Source organism: Pseudochaenichthys georgianus, chromosome 24 (assembly GCF_902827115.2).
Source record: "Pseudochaenichthys georgianus chromosome 24, fPseGeo1.2, whole genome shotgun sequence".
Lineage (NCBI taxonomy): Eukaryota > Metazoa > Chordata > Actinopteri > Perciformes > Channichthyidae > Pseudochaenichthys > Pseudochaenichthys georgianus.
The window spans coordinates 11,434,114-11,451,648 of NC_047526.1; the positions used below are offsets into that span (position 1 = coordinate 11,434,114).

The 17,535-nt window shown below is 40.7% G+C and overlaps 1 protein-coding gene across 2 annotated transcripts in view; it reads left to right on the top strand.

Annotated features, from left to right (window-relative positions):
- Positions 1–17,535, top strand: part of ches1 (checkpoint suppressor 1) — a 69,940-nt gene that overhangs the window by 35,950 nt on the left and 16,455 nt on the right. For both annotated transcript variants that reach the window (XM_034075805.2, XM_034075806.2), the window contains exon 3: positions 8,997–9,148. In XM_034075805.2, the coding sequence (XP_033931696.1) occupies positions 8,997–9,148 (152 nt within the window). The remainder of the gene's footprint in view (positions 1–8,996; positions 9,149–17,535) is intronic.

Here is a 17,535-nt window from a genome sequence, read left to right on the forward strand (position 1 = left end):
CTTCATATTGAAGACTTGAATATTTTATTGAAAAAAAGTTACATACAATCAAGAAACAGCTGCGGGTAAAATGTACCCGTTGACGGTTCTAGTGTTAAAATAAATCTGTGTCAGCCATTTTCCATAAATCAAAACTGTTTCAATTCAAACTTGCATCTCGGGCAGGGATGAAATTAAATATCATAATATTTTTGCTGTGATCGTGTTGTCGCTTTGACAAAATGTTTACACAATGAGATTTTTATAAATAATCATTATTAGTGTGGACATAATGAGTGTGGACAGTCTAGTCAGTTCAGAAAATGACATCCCTTCACTGGTATGCAGTCTTTCAAAAAAGAGAAAGAAAAAACATTATCATAGTATTTTACATATTACAATTTGCTAAATCTAAGACGATATCCAGTTGTATAACATTATGCTGAAATAATATTGTTAGATTCGCTCAACCCACCATTTTTTAGGGATGAAATTATAAAAACGTAAGAGATATCCAGCTATAATGCTGCAACACTTTGGTTAGCTAGAAGCTACCATTTCTTTGTAGGCACATTTCTTTTGAGCTGCACTAATCAATATGTTGACAATAAAAAAAGTAATTTACTATTTTCAATATGAAAAGGAACACCCATGGGGACAAAATCACAGAGAGTCCACCTGATCTGGCATTTCTATCGAACTGTTTAGCACCTTTCAGCTTGTTGTTTTGGTTCAGTTTTAACATTTTCAGCTGCAGCAGGGTAGTTTAGTTTAGAGAAAGAGCTACGATTAACCCAGAATACGCTACCTGCCATGCTCCAAACTGCAAACAGAGAAGTCTTTGGAACATTTAGAAGCTAAAATGCCTTATTTCCCTTTTGGAAGAGGTGGGGACCAAAACAGAGATAAAAGGAAAAACTCAAAAGAAATGCTAATGTTGCATTGTGTGCTGGATTGGTACAGCCAATTGTTTGCTTACATGTTTGCCATATCAAATGTATGCAGAGTTTATATGTCAGACCTGTGTTCTTGTTCTGCCTTTTTAAGTAGCCAGAAAATCAGTTAATACTATTTTTGTAAGCTATCAATATTTACTGCCAGTTAGATTTACGATCTTCAACTATTGTCATTGTAAATCATGAGACGACAATATTTGTTGTCAAATACCATTTGTTCAGTGTAGCCGAAAGGAAACTATTTAAAAATCTATAAGACTGGTTGTTTCGACAGAAGTGTTTAATGGACGTGTAAACTATGCCACCATGACACGCTCGGGAGGCTCAGAAACCCAGAGGAGTTGACTGAAATTAATCGCTAAGTGACAACTTATCGTAGATGCTTTGGGAGTTAAATACATTGGATTTGGTCCAGTTTGTGCCTCTCATGTAATCAGTGTTTTTACATTAAAGACTTTTACATTTCTGATTATATTCCAGTTTTGGATTGAAGTTTATTTGACAAACATTGTGAGATCGGAACTGGACTATATGTTTTTGAGTGTCTTGGGAATTGTTACATACCGTCAGTGTTGGCAAATGAGCTGAAACATTTTTGGAAGTTTGCCTTGTGCTTTACTTTGAGGAAGACCTATATGTGTGACTGGATGGTCAAATCCAATGGAAAGACGGTCATGTATAAATACATACAGGAGAAGCACAAACTAGGGCAAATATAGCTTAAATTAGAACCACCTGGGTTTTGGTACATTGTGGAAGGAAAGTCAATCCGTAACACCTGTAGGACAAATGTCCACACATAACCCGCCCCGTTTTTCTATAAATATATAATTTTGTCCAACCATCGCGTAACTTTCCCTCTCAACTTTCCCGTTCACTCTTTGTTGTCAAATGGCCTTCGACAAGAACAGAAATGGCCTGTATTAAGCAACTTTATCAGAAGAAATCCCCCCCCCCTTATTCTTCTTCTTCTTGTCCCTCTTTCTGACTCGTCTTCTTCTTCTTCAAAAAGATCTCTCAGAACATTTGCTGTAATTCTCATCTCTCTCACGCTTTCCCAACAGACCTCAAATTGTTTTTGTTCAAATGTACTGAATATCCTAATTGGTGTTCAGACATGTATCTGGTCCACGCCATGTTATTAATCCTCTGTTTATCTGTTCCTGTTCAGTAAGTAAAGATGGATGCCAGCATCACAGTGGGTTAATATGGATTAAACACAGCCCGGGTTTGATGCTTTTACTCCGACTGTGGATGTCCATCATAGAAATTATAGGCAGCTGTAATACTTTAGATTGGTAGGGTAGGTTAAGTTATATTGCACATGGAAATGCACTGGACAACAAAGCCTCTTACGCTGATGCCTGGCGTGTTTCTCTGCACAGAGAGTGGCAGCTCCGAGCGCTCTGTGCATCATACATCTTTTTTAATCTCATTTCAGTGCGGAGTGGAAAACAAAATTTACTTTCTCCTCTCGTAATAGCCAATATGAACCGTTTAAATGGGTCTCTACAGTATATGGATGCCAGTTCTGATTATGATGAAACTATTTTAAGCTGTAGTTTTGCTGGTGGGAGGTAAAGCGGTTGATTGAGGAGATGTGTTTTCATATTATCATCAAATAGGACAAAACCAACAATGAATCTATCTCTCGATACTGACTTTCATATTATGTCTATGGCACTGAGCCTGAAGCCCATTAGTTCCAGGTGAAAAATACAAAGTAACATTTTACAAAAAGTGTTGTTGCTAGCAAACATGTTTGGATCCTTTTTCAGCTGTGAAATAATACAGCTTTGGTGCTTATTGATTATATACAGCACAATAGCAGTGTTTGTGGGGTTGACAAAACTAGACTACAATGCAGTGGTCATTGTAATAAAGCAACACACCAATCTGTGCAACAGTGTGGCTTATTGATAGCACAGCAAAACCTGTAAGTAGCATTCATTTTTAAAGTTTTACTCAAGAACAATATGGATTCTTTAAAGGAGTTCGACATTTTGGGGAATATGCTTATTAGTGTTTTTGCTGAGAGGTGGATGATAATGCCATTGTTACCATTACAAATAAAAATGAACAACTGCTGTTACACAGTTAGCATTGCCTAGCCTAAAACATGGAATCTCCGGAAAGCATGCTAGCAAGACTCTTAAATGTGTAAACACTAATTCAGTTCAGTAATGTGTTTTTGTTTTTGTTGTCTTAATATTAATTAAAAAACCCAAAAGTCTAGTTATTGTTTTTGTATGCATTAAAAAATAGATATATATAATGTGTTAATTGATAAGCTTTAGTTTACCCCGTTTCAATCTTTATGCTAAGTTAAGCTAACTAGCATTAGCTTCATACTGTATGTAGCGTACAGTAGTATCAATCTTCTCATATAACTCGGCAAGAAAGTGTATTTTCAAAAATGGCAAACCAGTCCTTCAGCTCATTAAACTATACAATAAAGTACTTGCTAAATTCACAAAATATAGTTAGTGATAATATGAACATTTTATTTATTTATTATATATTTCTGTGAATTGTGTTTTCTGAAATGAACCGACCTTACAAATTTCAAGCAATGATATACATTTTGATGTGGGGTGAATGTATATGTGAGAAGATAATGGTGCAGATAGGAATGCAGTAGCAGTAGTGTAGTGTTACTAGCGGGGTCAGTGGCAGCAGGACTTTTTAATATCTCCCATTTCCATTGGGGACCAGCCCCCACAGCTTATATAACACAGGAAACAGATGTTGGCAACACACAATCACTCTCTCTCTCTCCACCTCTCCCCCTCCGCCTTTGTCTCCTCTTTCTTCCCCTTTTGTCTTTTACTCACACTATGACGTGTCCAAAGCAGTAGCCTATGTGTTTTCTCCATCACGAAAATATCTGTACATTTGCTCAGGATTGTGCAGATTTATAACACCAACGCGTTTCAAAATGTCCTGCTTTCTTGATTGTAACTACTACTTACTTGTGTAGTGACACAGATACATATAATTAGGTTGAGTTTAAGTTTAATATCGCTTAAACTTATGATTTGAAGATTAATGCTGTGCCGGTTTCACACTGTGTGAGATATTTCTTGAAGTAGGGGTTTCGAGTTGTGGATTATTTGTTGTGTAATCCTGCTCTTTATCTGCAAATGGTAGAGAGATGTGACTATTTTCCAGCATGCACAAAAAAACCTATCATCCAGAAAATAGTGCCCGTAGCTGAGGAGTGAAAGCAGCTGGGATCAGAGGATGGAGGGAGGAAATAAACACAGTTTCAGGTCAAAGTGAAAACCAGGGTCCTCTATCACCTGCTGCAAGATACAAGAATAAAAAAAACTGTATCAAAGTTGAACCCCTCCGAAAACTTGAAACCAATCTCTGACCTGAAATACTTTTCGTGATAATCGATTTCGAGACATGCTGCCTTTACCCAACTTTGCGAATTTGCGAGAAAATGAAATGTCGCCTCCTCTCGTTTCCAAGCCCAGATGATGCCTGTTGCCAAGGCGACCACTATAACCCAGGTGACAGACCCTTCCTGTGAGCCGTACCCTATGATTGGCCTATCGACATGAGGGGGGTCTACACATCTCGCTTTATGATTGGCTGTCTGGTTGGCAGAGGAATGGGCCCCAGCAGACAGAGATTTTGCAGAAAGCATTGATTTAATCTGGCTGGCAAACTGCCACACACACACACACACACACACACACACACACACACACACACACACACATATATAAATATATATACACAAACTGCTGGAGGTGTGAGGGGAAATTTGGCCCAGTGGGGGTCACCTCTGTGGGAGCGAGTGTATGTGTGTGTAATATCATGCTCTCCAGGAGAGGCGTTGCTGGCAGTAATAGAAGCACTCCCAGGAGCACACCACGCTGGGTAATATCACACTCCCTAGGGAACTTGCCATACACACACTCACCCCTCTTCACACACACATACACACCAGGCAAAACACGGCACATATGGCCCGTGTTCAACACCGCTCACATACTAATGCAAAGATCTCAGCGGGGGGGAAACGAATCAACAGTGCGCACACATGCCATTAGCTCCTCGCGTTCTTACAAGGTCACATGGTGTAGTGAGAGGGAGCACAGGTCTGGCCGATTCACTGGACATCCTGGGATCAGGGGAAACGCAGAGAGACACTGACCACAGAGGCTCTGCATGCCAATAGAGAAAGGACAGTGTGTATTGTCCTATAGTATGGAGAGGAATGTATTAAACAAAAAAAGGCAGACATCTAAGGGAGGGAAATAAAGATGAAGATTCTTTTTGAATTTTGTGTAGACACTTTGTGTAGTGCCAAGCATTAAATAGTGCATCAGAGTAGAATTGGAATATGTTGATGTTGATAATACAATAATTTCTTTTAGAAAAAAGTCAAACTTTTAGTTAGTGAAAGGCATAAGAAAAATAATATTTCTTTAGTGATGAAAACATTTCTTATTTTGAAATTAAATTCTAAATGTCCAAAAATTATTCAGAGGAGAATTTATTTTATATCAAGAATAAAGTCAGAATGTGCTGAGTAAAGTCAAACTTTCATTTCTGCCAGACGTAAGAAGAAAAGAGTCAAAGAAAGGAACTTTTCCTTTGCTTTTTATATTTAGAAAATAAAGTCTGAACATTTGAGAATTCAAAAAAGTTTGAGATCGCAGAAAGATATATATTTTTTAATTAAATTCTAAATGTCAAAAATGTAACTTGACATTTAAAGATTAAAATCAAGTGTTTTGAGGATTATCAAAACACTAGTGTTTGTAAATACTAAAGTTCCAAATGTGTATCTTATATTTTATTTTTGGCACGCAAGTTTGTTTGTCCTTTGCAGTTAAACTGTCAGTTTTGTACTTTGTTTAATAAACAATATTTCAGGTTCTTTCGATTTAGAAGAACAGGTAGTGAGCACTTCCTGTCAAAAGTTGAATACAATACTTGAATAGAAGTCATTGTAACACATTAGTGCAGTTTACCTGGAGGTCGTGGCCTGTAATCGTATCAAATTGAGGACTTACAATTGGACATTTCTAAACAAAACGTTTCACTGTTAGCCCTGCTAATAAGAATAAAAGCAAATGTGTTTAATCTCTTCTGATTCCATTTTTTATTTAAACTTACATCTCTTTTTCTGGGGTCTTTGGGTCTGCAGTATATAAACAAATTAATGCAAACACCTTCTGAAACATTAGCCTCTATTTGAAGCTGCTTCTTTCTTAAGTTGTTATCGTCAAAACACATTTGATATAATGTTACAGAGGCTTTTTCTTATGTTCCTTCAGGGTGCAAACATTCCTTTCATCCCTTTTTAGACATCCGAGATGTATAGATTGTTGTTTATGGTGTGTTTAACTCGCTGCAGGGCATGTTAAAGATTTCACACATTATGAACTTGAAAAATGTAAATAATAACAACATTAATAGAAAAAGATAAGATCTGAGAAAATGTAAGGTTTGTTTTAAAATAGGTGAAATAAATCATTGGGAAGTCTCTATTTCTCCTATTTAGAACGTTGTTTCCTGTACTCGCCTACTAAGAGGCAGCTAAATAAACTTGAATTGTCACAAGATAATTAACATGATATTGAGGGAAAGCCTTAAAGACAACATCTGCTAATGTTTATTTTTCTTTAAATATTGTAGAACAATATATAATTTGGCAAATGTTTTCATGATTTACTAAAAAAATGTACCAAAGAAACAGTAACATGTCTTCGCAGAAATTGTGTCCCCCAATAGTCTAATGTAGGAGCTATGCTTTGGTAGAAAGTGGTTCCAAAGAAAACAGCTCACGATGAGGTCAGTGAATTATCCAGACTTAAACCCTTTCACACTTAACAAGCGACCTCATGTGTTTTAGGAATTACTCAACCACATTCACACAGGATAACATAACACGACCTACGCAATTATTAGTAGAAGCAGTAGGGGTGTCACAAGAAGCGATACTTTTGGTACGTAGTCGATCCATGGAACTCACACTATTTTTCCCCTGATTATGCTCTCTGAACATTATATCAGTGTTGAAAACGGCAGTAGGTGAGCTTGTTAACGTTAGCTGTTAGCCATTGTCTGTTAGCTAGTAGCTGTTAGTCGTTAGCTAGTAGCTGTTAGCCATAGTGATGGCGAGATGAAGCCTTATGAAGCTTTGAAGCTTTCCAGCCAATTGGTTCGCAAAAGGGTTCATCTCATGAGGCTTCATCATGGGCTTCATTTGAACACAAACCCCCTGTTGGTCAAAGTGTGTAAAACAGGCAGATTGGACATCTCAACAGTGTGCTCCATCTCATACCGAGTTCCCAATGAGTAAAGCCTTAGAATACCTCTAAACAACGAACATTAAATCATATTTTCATGTTAACAATATTGTATTTATTACAGTTTAATGATTGTGATTGAAAATCCTAAGGAGGCTGGTAAACATTGCAAAGAGGGATTTGTATTCCTTAATAATATTCGTAAACTTAACCATGTTGTAGCCGGAGAAAGGCTAAACCATATCAAAGAATACATTTATTAACTACATTATCTCATTTAGCTGTAGCTTTTATAAACAACAACAAATGTCATGAGTCAACTGCTTTCCAGCTGAGCTACAGCACACACACTAAAGCTCCCTGAAAACACTGCAACATATGTATTCCTGTATTTATTGATGTTTTTATTCCTACATTTATTTATGCTTGTATCTATTTATACTTATGACATGTTCCGACCTCTATATGAGTGAGGGTCTGAGCTCTCTTGATTCCATCGTGTCACCGGGCCCGGGTACAGGAGGAGTAATATGGTTCTTATTATACATCCATGGGTATTATGAGTGTTGTGGTTCAACGGTTCAACCGATCTGAATCGCTTCCTGAAGCAGTCACGTGGTATCGACAGGCAGCGAGGCTTCGTTTGTCATCGGTGACGTCACTGGCCCAAAACGATACAAGCCTCGGTACATGCTTCACAAAAAGCTTCGGGGATTACTCGACACACGCTCCGAAGCCTCGGCACAATACATAACATCACTAGTTAGCCATAAACTGTTAGCAGTTAGCTATTATCAGCCGCTAATTTAAAATGTTCCTGTTGACTAACATTTGAATGGAAAACTGTAGAGTTGCATTGGTATTGGTAACAATTACATACTTTCTATCCCTAATCCTGTGTGAATAGGATTTAACAATATTAATTATGAGCTTTTAAAATGTGGCAAAAACATCTCTTACAACTCTTAACCAGGGTTTAGTAAACTGAAATGAGCTGCATGGCAAGACACTACTAGAGATAAGTGAGTGTTTTTTTTATAATTTTAGTGACTGATCCTCTGATGTGGATAGCATTAAAGGTGTGTATCTGGCACATCTGACGTTTCCCTCTTAAAATATTTCTTGCAGTATTTGTGGAAATCAGAAGCCTGCCATCATGACACCTCCCCACCTTGTAGCCTGTACCCGTATCATATCACAGAGCACTACAAAGTGAGCTGAACATGAGCCAACATTTCATTTTATATTTAATTCCCCCCCCCCGGCAATTCTCAGCGTCTGCCGTACACAAACTCCATATTTCGCCACGTTCAGATGACAAGGCAGATGAAAGTGCAGAGATGGAGACAGGGGATGTATTTTCATCCAGATCTCTCCCTCCGCTATAATCTATAGGCTGGTTTCACTCAGATTGCGAGCCGACAGCTTCATTAGGTGAGGGGGAAAGCTGCTTTGATCTAAAAATACGAATCATCATCGCCTCTGGAGTGAAAAAAAGTTCAAGAGTTTCCCTTTTATTTTCCGAGGAAAGGCAGAGGATTGGAAAAATGTTGAGCACGGTGGTATTGAGGATGTGTTCATTTTCATTCCTCCGAGTGTTATGTTCATTTGGGAATATGGGAATAACTGCTGTGTGTGTGTACAGGTGGTTTGGTAAATAAGGCTCCGGACTTTGAGCTTGTGTTTGGGCTTTGGACTTGTTGGCTGACATCCGCGTGCCGCGCTGTGTTTGTGCTTTGAGGGGCCCACCGGCACTTCCAATAACGTCTCTCATCTCTCTTCCTTTCAGAGCATAGGCAAAGGCTCTCTGTGGTCCATAGATCCCGAGTACAGACACAACCTGATCCAGGCGCTGAAGAAGACGCCGTATCATCCTTACTCACCCGGCCTGGCCACCCCCTCCACCTCCCCACCCACCCTGCCTCTGACATGTCACCACAGGTAAGACGGATAAGCTGATTAGCTAATGAATTATTATGAAATATCTCTCTCCTCGTGAGTTTTGATTGGGTTAATTTGCGGTATTTATAGAGTTTTGGAACTAAATGCAACGGGAGTTTTTCATTGGGTTGTGGAATATTGCAGAAGTGGCAAACGCACGTGTACGATTACTTTTCATTAATAATCTCATTCAGAAAACCATTGACTTTGAGATGATGAAATCCAGAGGTGCTAAGATGCTAACTCATTCTAAGTTTATGAGTCACCTCCCACTCATAAGGCACTCATTTATTTTTATTTTATGCCATGCACAGGCATGTTGACTTAATCCACCACTGGAAAAAATATGTTGGTTTGACTTTAGAATCATAATGCCCTAATATAAATGAATTAGTAGGTAAAATATACAATTGAAATCAACTATAATAATTGATAAAGCTACAATTAACGTTAATAGAAGGGCACTCTAGTAAAGTACGATTAAGTGAATGACTCCGAAAAGGCCCTGCCCTTTTCAAAGTTTAAAGAAGTGAAAAATAAGTATCTGCCTGGGATTAAGTAATTTGCTCCCACATGTTATGGTTTCTTCCGTGGCCCATGCAACTACCTTCATCTCACTTGCATACATATCGAGCCAGTGCTTTTTCCATAACCCTGCTGACATACAGAGGATCAAATGGAACCCAAACGGAACCTTTGAAAAGAAACCGAATAAATGTCATCACCCTGGTGGCTCGCCAATTTCCTGTAAAGTTTGAAAGTTTTTCTTAGATTTTATCTTTATTTTTGGCATATGTTGGCACAGCAGCAAAGAGTTCAATAATGTAGTTAGTAGAAAAGTTCAGACAGCTATATCTGGGTACTTATGCATGTTTCTGTCCAGCATCATGCTCTATGGCGCCCAATGGTTCGCTGTTTGCATTCTATTCCCTTGTCTAGTATTTGTCACGTTCCCTGGCCCCAATCCATTTTATTCATGGCCTCCTCTAACTCCATCTCTACCATCCCCTCTTTATTTCTGTCACAGTACGCCACTGCAGCTGTGCTAGTATAACATTTTATGATGTGTTTTTAATTGTTTTAGGTCCCCTTATAGCAACTACAGACACTGTTAAATGTGTAATGCTTTCTTTTACGGACTCGCGACAGCAGGAGTTCTTTTTACTCATGGGCGACATTTTTGTTTTGATGAAACCGTTTAACAAACAGGGAGCTTTATATGGTCTGTCAGGGGGGCGTTGGTATGCCAGTGATCAATCCCACAAACATAGACCCACTTGTGAACAGGTCGCAGGTTGAAAAAAGTGATTTATGATTTTGTAGTGAATCAGATTTGGATTATCGAGTCAAGCCTCTAAGAAAAAAGTAAATTAAGTTATAAGGATTGAAAGAATAATCATTTACTCAATCAATCTCGATCAAAAGACTTAAACAAATGTAATAATCAGATATAAATTATTTTAAGTGTTAAAGGTCCCATGTCATGCTTTTCCGGTTCTTACCCGTCCCCTTGTTTGTTATGTAGCTTTTTCTGCATGTAAACGGTCTGCAGAGTCACAAACCCTCAAAGTACACCCTAGAGAGTAAAACTCTAACACAGGAAAGACCTGTCTGTGCTGCCCCAGAACGCCTCGTTGGAGATTTCCCATTTTCCATTGTTTACTTCTTGGGTATAGTGACATATTTGGGTATAGTAACGTCCGCGGAGCCGTTACGTTTGGACCAATCCGTGGACTTCCTCACACACACACACTCGGCGGGATGTTGCGAGGCTCGCTGCTGCGAGGAGCGGGACACTGTGAGCTGGCTCACTGGTGTGGGGTCGGCGAGACACTGTGGAACTCAGCCTGAGCACACACACAAACTCCCAGCCAGTCTGCGGGTGTGTGTGTGTTTCGGCTGGGTTTCGCTGTGTCTCGCTGTCTCGCAGACGGCCACTGGGCTCACAGGGAGGGGGGGGGCAGGAGCTCCAGCAAGCCGTTTAGGACAGAGAGTGAATACACATACTATACAGAGATGCTGTATGAGAAACCAATGTGAGTTTGGAACATTGCACAATATAAATCTATTTTAGTATACCTCGACCATGGAATTATGATCAGTAGAAATGACCGTGACATGGGGCCTTTAAAGTTTTTTTTAACTGTGGTTATTTGTTATAAATGGTATAGTTGTGCTTATTTGGTTTAATTCTTCATTTGTGTTTTTTTAATTGAAATGCTCGGAGAACTGTTTTCTTTTATTGTGTGTCAATACATTATAGCCATTTATTTAATATAAGTGGATCTGCAGAATCAAATCACTTCACGTCAAGCCTTTCTGAATCATAATCAAATGGAGAGAGCAGTCACATAAATCATATTAAATTAAATATTTTTGAGATTTCAACAGTTTTTTCTGATAAAACAAGCAGCTATTCATCACTGTTTAATCATATATTTCCCCTGATGTATTTGCTTTAAAAGACTGAACGACGGATAAATAAACATTCTATGCATAAATCAAGAATATAAAAATAATCGGTGTTTGCAGCTGTACTGCATAGAGAACATAAAACACATGCACTCCTCCACCTCTCTCCTTCTCTCTCCACCCACCTGCCCCAGGCATTATACATCTGACCCGCCCCATCCTTTCCTTAAATCTTTTTGCACGCTCTTTTCATGCAGCTACACTTCTTCCATCCCTCCTCCTATCTCCTTCCCCCTCAGGCTCTTCACAGGTAAAAAACGCTGCTTGCCTTTTTTCCTCTCTCTGCATGTTCACTAGTTCCCTCCCTCGCCCTCTCCCCGGCATATCCTGTCCATCCCTCCTTTCCTCCGGCTCCTCCGTTCCGCTGCTCTCCCTCTCTTGTCTCCCTTTCTTTTAATGTCCCACACACACACCCTCTCGCTCATCCTCAGGCATACATTACAGCTGGTGGGGAACCCGGCGCTCCGTCTTCTTTATTTATCCCTGCTGTGATTTATCCCTTCTCTCCCTCCGCTCTTTTCACTCGATCTGCACCACTTTATCATTCAATTAAATCCTCCTTTGTCTACATCCACTTCACTCTCACGCCCCGCACACCTCTCCGCAGCATCAGCATCCACCTGTGTTGTTTCCCTCTGCTGACCTCTCCTCCAGCCTCCACCCTCTCCCTTCGCTAACTTCTCCATTTCCAGCTCCCCTGCCCATCCCCGTGGACATGTCAGCAAGAGGTACTATTAGTTGTCTTTTTTCCCTTTCTTCCGCTTTCTCTCTTTTCTCTCTCTCCGCATACCCGACCACCTCCTCCCCCCCACCACCACCACCACCACCCCGCTCCCCAGTTGATCCGGGCAGGTTGGATTGCAGAGCCAGCGGACTGTGTAAGACAGAATAATTGGTTCACCATAAAATGTAAAAGTGTCATTTTGAACAATGAGGTATGGGGAAGTGGAACAAATTGGAGGCCGGATTCGGAACATGAGGAGGAAGGGGGGCGGGGGTGTGGAGTGAGGAGAGGTTGGGAGTATGGAGGGGAGAGAGGGGAGCTTGTTCATTTGCATTGTGACACAGTGGGGAATGAGAGAGCAAGTGAGGAGAGTCCATTTCTTGGATCGAGGCTCCTGGTGATGTAGCACCTGAGCGATCAATTCATCTGACAAATATATTCCTGATTAATCGAGTGGTGCAATGGAGACGGATTTGGGAGGCCGACGCCAAGTAGGCCTTGCAAGGGTTCCCGTCGACAAGAAACTATGGGATTGAGTTGAAGCGTAAATGCGATTGCTAGAATTATAGAGCTAACGTAATGCTTTAAACGAACTACGTCAACAGCCACTTGTTGGCAACCGCCGATTTTAAGTCACATATGTTATGGAGTACAACAAAATGTAAAAAATCTCATAAACATGAATTAACCTGAGACCTTATTTTGAGAATCGAGACAAGGGGATTTGGAGACAAGGGGAAGTGATACAATGGGAAATAAAACCACTCAATTGTTTGGTCTGTAAAATGCCATAAAACAAGGGGACATTACTAGTTTCACTAGCCTAAGGTAACATCTCGTGCTGTTAGCAATGTGTGTTTGAAGTCAGGGAGAAGTTCCTGGAATTTATCAGTGAATGGGTTTTTTTGGGGGGCGAAACATGAAGATCTTATTTTGATAATCCAATGAACAACTATTTAAAAACATACATTGGCTTCAAGACAAGGGAACCTGGAAGTGCTACAATGCCAACTCATTCCTGGGATGAGGACTAATTCCTGCACCACTCTATCTCTTTAAAATACCATAAAAAAGACCACATCTGTTTTGCTAGTCACAGCTCGTCATATACCCACCATTTGTTTTCTCCGACAAAAGTCTCACTACAATTGGGGTAATAATTTGACTGAATCAAATGTAACTAAATATTTACTTTGAAGGCTTCTAAATGTCTCACCTGTTATTGAATAACAGGCAGCTTTCAAGTCTCTGCAGGCCTCATCATATCATCCTTAAATGAATGGAAACCAGCGGCTGCCTGGAAAGTCAAATGGAAATCAATCTAGGAATTGATGGTGTGCTGTTGAAATTGGCCAACAGCGACTTAAAGCAGGCGCACAGCATGTACAGTATGCACAATTTGTTGCTAATGGGCTAAAACATGAACACCACTTGTCTGCTCCTTTAACCTCTCCATCGTCAGTAAAGCTGCTGGATCCACAGCGCCGCCGGGTCCCAAACATATTAAACACGTCGGCTGTGTTAGGAAACCGTGTGTAAGAGTAGGCCCCAGACATCTGTAAGCATTCCATTTGATGTACTGGCACAACAATGAAAAAGTGATTTATTTATCATAAGCACGACAAGCATGAAGAAGTGGTCGTTGGAAATCAAGATCTTAAGGCTGCCAAACAAGGCTGATTAAATATGTATAAAAATTCATTTGCACACATGTCTATAAAGTATATGCAGAGGTTGTAAAACAATAACTAAATAAAAGGTACAGCAGCTTATATAATGCTATCTTTGGTTTGTACGGCGTTCAAATACCGCACTTAATATAAATAATGTACAGTATTTTCTCACTTTAAAGCCACTTAAAGTAATACATTAAAGGGGAAATCAAGGTTTTATGGGCTAGGGATAATGAATATTACTCTTTAAAGTTATATTTAATAACTCGCAACAATAGGGGCAATGTCGACAACTGCTTATGCACTTTTGTTCACTTGAGACAACAAAGAAGTGCGTATTGCCTGGGGCCCGGAGATCACAGCTGTGGACAATGCGCATGCAAAGTAGGGATTTGACAACATGCAGACGTTTCATGAAAACTTTTTGTATGACACAAAAAGATTAACGGATGAAGGCCATGGGATACGACTGAACGCTTTGAAAACTTCTCTTTTAACTTTATCCCATATACTGTTCAGTGTGCCATACATTAAAATAGACAATTCAGTTAACATTCATACTCATGGCAAATCATTTAACAACCACAATGTTCAAATCTTTAACGTAACAATTTACTTTTAAAAGGTCATCACAGAAAACTTTGAGGTAAAAACGAATTATTTGTATAAAATTAGGCATGTATTATTGAGTCTTACAGTTTGAATTGTATTGAAAGTAGGGTATAAATGTAACAAATCACTAAATCAAATGTACTACCTATGAAAGATTTAATTTTTCAACTCTTTATTTATTGTTATATGTACTTTACTGTAATGCGAAACAAAGAAACACGCCTCATCAAATACCTTCAAGACAAAGCATTTTCTTTCTTTACTGTTTGTGGAAGATGAACCGTTTCCCTTTTTTACATATCTTTGACCGCAGAAGGTACAATCAATCTATCACAATATCTCTGAAGAGCTCTCACTCTGAAGAATATTATGTTATGAAGTGTAATGACGGTGTGGTTGCACCGTGTCAAGGACCGTCTCAAGCAGTTCTACGCACTCAGCAGTGGAAGATGGAGAGGGAGAGAGAGAGAGGGAGAGGGAGACTTATTTGTCCTCTACTCTTCGTGTGTGTGTGTGTGTGTGTGTGTGTGTGTGTGTGTGTGTGTGTGTGTGTGTGTGTGTGTGTGTGTGTGTGTGTGTGTGTGTGTGTGTGTGTGTGTGTGTGTGTGTGTGTGTGTGTGTGGTGTGTGTGTGTGTGTGTGTGTGTGTGTGTGTGTGTGTGTGTGTGTGTGTGTGTGGTGTGTGTGTGTGTGTGTGTGTGTGTGTGTGTGTGTGTGTGTGTGTGTGTGTGTGTGTGTGTGTGTGTGTGTGTGTGTGTGTGTGTGTGTGTGTGTGTGTGTGTGGGGCTGTGTGTGTGTGTGTGTGTGTGTGTGTGTGTGTGTGTGTGTGTGTGTGTGTGTGTGTGTGTGTGGGGCTGTGTGTGTGTGTGTGTGTGTGGTAGGTATCCTATGCATGCATTTACAAATGGGTGTCGTGGATGACACATGCAAGGCTGTTTGTGAGGAAGGGAGAAAGAGAGCATGCTGGGTAGGAGGTCAGCTCCATGGTGCATTCCTTCACACCCCTTCAGCATCTGGATGAGAAGGAGGGTGGGGAGGAGATGGAGGGAAGGGGGTTGGGGAGGAGCTTTCTCTCCCCCCCGCTGTTTCTTTATTTCTTTCTCTCACCCCCCTCATTGGAGAAATAATATAAAAAAAGACGTTATGGGTGGATAAGGGGGGGGTTTGCAGAACGAGCCACGAGTTTAGCCCCTCGCCCACTACATTAAATGCACAGGGTTGCCTTGGCAACGGGAACGCCGCCATGGCAACACATGTAGTGTAAGGCAGGTGCTGTCGCGCCGTGGAGCCATTTGGCGGGTGAGAGGAAAAGGGGGGGGGGGGGAGACGGCGAAAATAGGAAGAGTGAGAAAAGGGAGAGGGTGGGGTGGTAGGGAAAACAGACAGGCTGTTAGCGCAGGAAAAATATGTTATCGCCGTGGCAACCCAATGTGGCAACTCTCCATGGCAACAGCAGGTGGCTCAGGGCTGAAATTTGCGTTCGCTGCTTTTTGGTGTGTGTGTGTGTGTGTGTGTGTGTGTGTGTGTGTGTGTGTGTGTGTGTGTGTGTGTGTGTGTGTGTGTGTGTGTGTGTGTGTGTGTGTGTGTGTGTGTGTGTGTGTGTGTGTGTGTGTGTGTGTGTGTGTGTGTGTGTGTGTGTGTGTGTGTGTGTGTGTGTGTGTGTGTGTGTGTGTGTGTGTGTGTGTGTGTGTGTGTGTGTGTGTGTGTGTGTGTGTGTGTGTGTGTGTGTGTGTGTCCATCTCTCCCCTTGCATCTGGTGAGGTGAGAGCCACATCACAAGTGCAGACTTCCAAATCCTCTCATTCAGCAGCTTAGCCCAACATAAAACAGGACTCTCATTACAAAGGGAACTCTCCTGATGAGTGGGAACGAGTGGGCTGCTTTTTCTTTTTTCTCAGAGTTCACAGCGTCCCCAGGTGTTCCCTCCTGTTTGCTTTGCACGTGTTTGTGTGTGTACATATGACCAAGAGTTGTCAGACACACGATGATTTGAGAACAGCCTGTGAGAAAAAGAGAGGAGCAGTCAGACGTGTTGTCTAATGTGGAGCTAAAGACCACTCAACCTGGAAAAGCTCTTACACCCCCCCATTTCTCTCTTCCTCCTTTCCTCTATCCCTCCATCTTCCTCCTTTTAAAAATAATGGATCCACCAGCAGAACTGTATCCATTGTCTTCTCGTGTGTGTGTGTGTGTGTGTGTGTGTGTGTGTGTGTGTGTGTGTGTGTGTGTGTGTGTGTGTGTGTGTGTGTGTGTGTGTGGTGTGTGTGTGTGTGTGTGTGTGTGTGTGTGTGTGTGTGTGTGTGTGTGTGTGTGTGTGTGTGTGTGTGTGGTGTGTGTGTGTGTGTGTGTGTGTGTGTGTGGGTGGGTGTGGGTGTGTGGGTGTGTTGTGCAATCATTTTTCAATGTGAAAGTTCTGGGACTCAGCTCCCCTAAATATATCGTACACTATATGCTTATTATCTGCTCAGTTGCTTGCTAATAGACACAGAGGCAATGTTTAATCCTCTAGCAGAACAGGCTCTGTGTTGTAACTTATAATGTTTAGGGCGCAAAGCCATGACCTTGACCTGTTTTCACGTAAGCCCCAGTAATTGCGTTTTTTTATACACTATACATGACAGCTATGGCTCATGTTGCACTTCGGACAATTTGTGACATTTGAATAAAACAATTGGTATTTAACAAACCGTGTTTAATATGCTCAAAATGTATAGGATTACTCAAATCAATAAGAAAACGTCACATCACAGAATAATGTGTTTCGCCTCCATTAGCTAACGTTCCTGCGGATTGACATTGAGCGAATGGGGTGACGTCAGCTTGGCTCTCTCTGACTCTGCTGTGTGTGTGTGTGTGTGTGTGTGTGTGTGTGTGTGTGTGTGTGTGTGTGTGTGTGTGTGTGTGTGT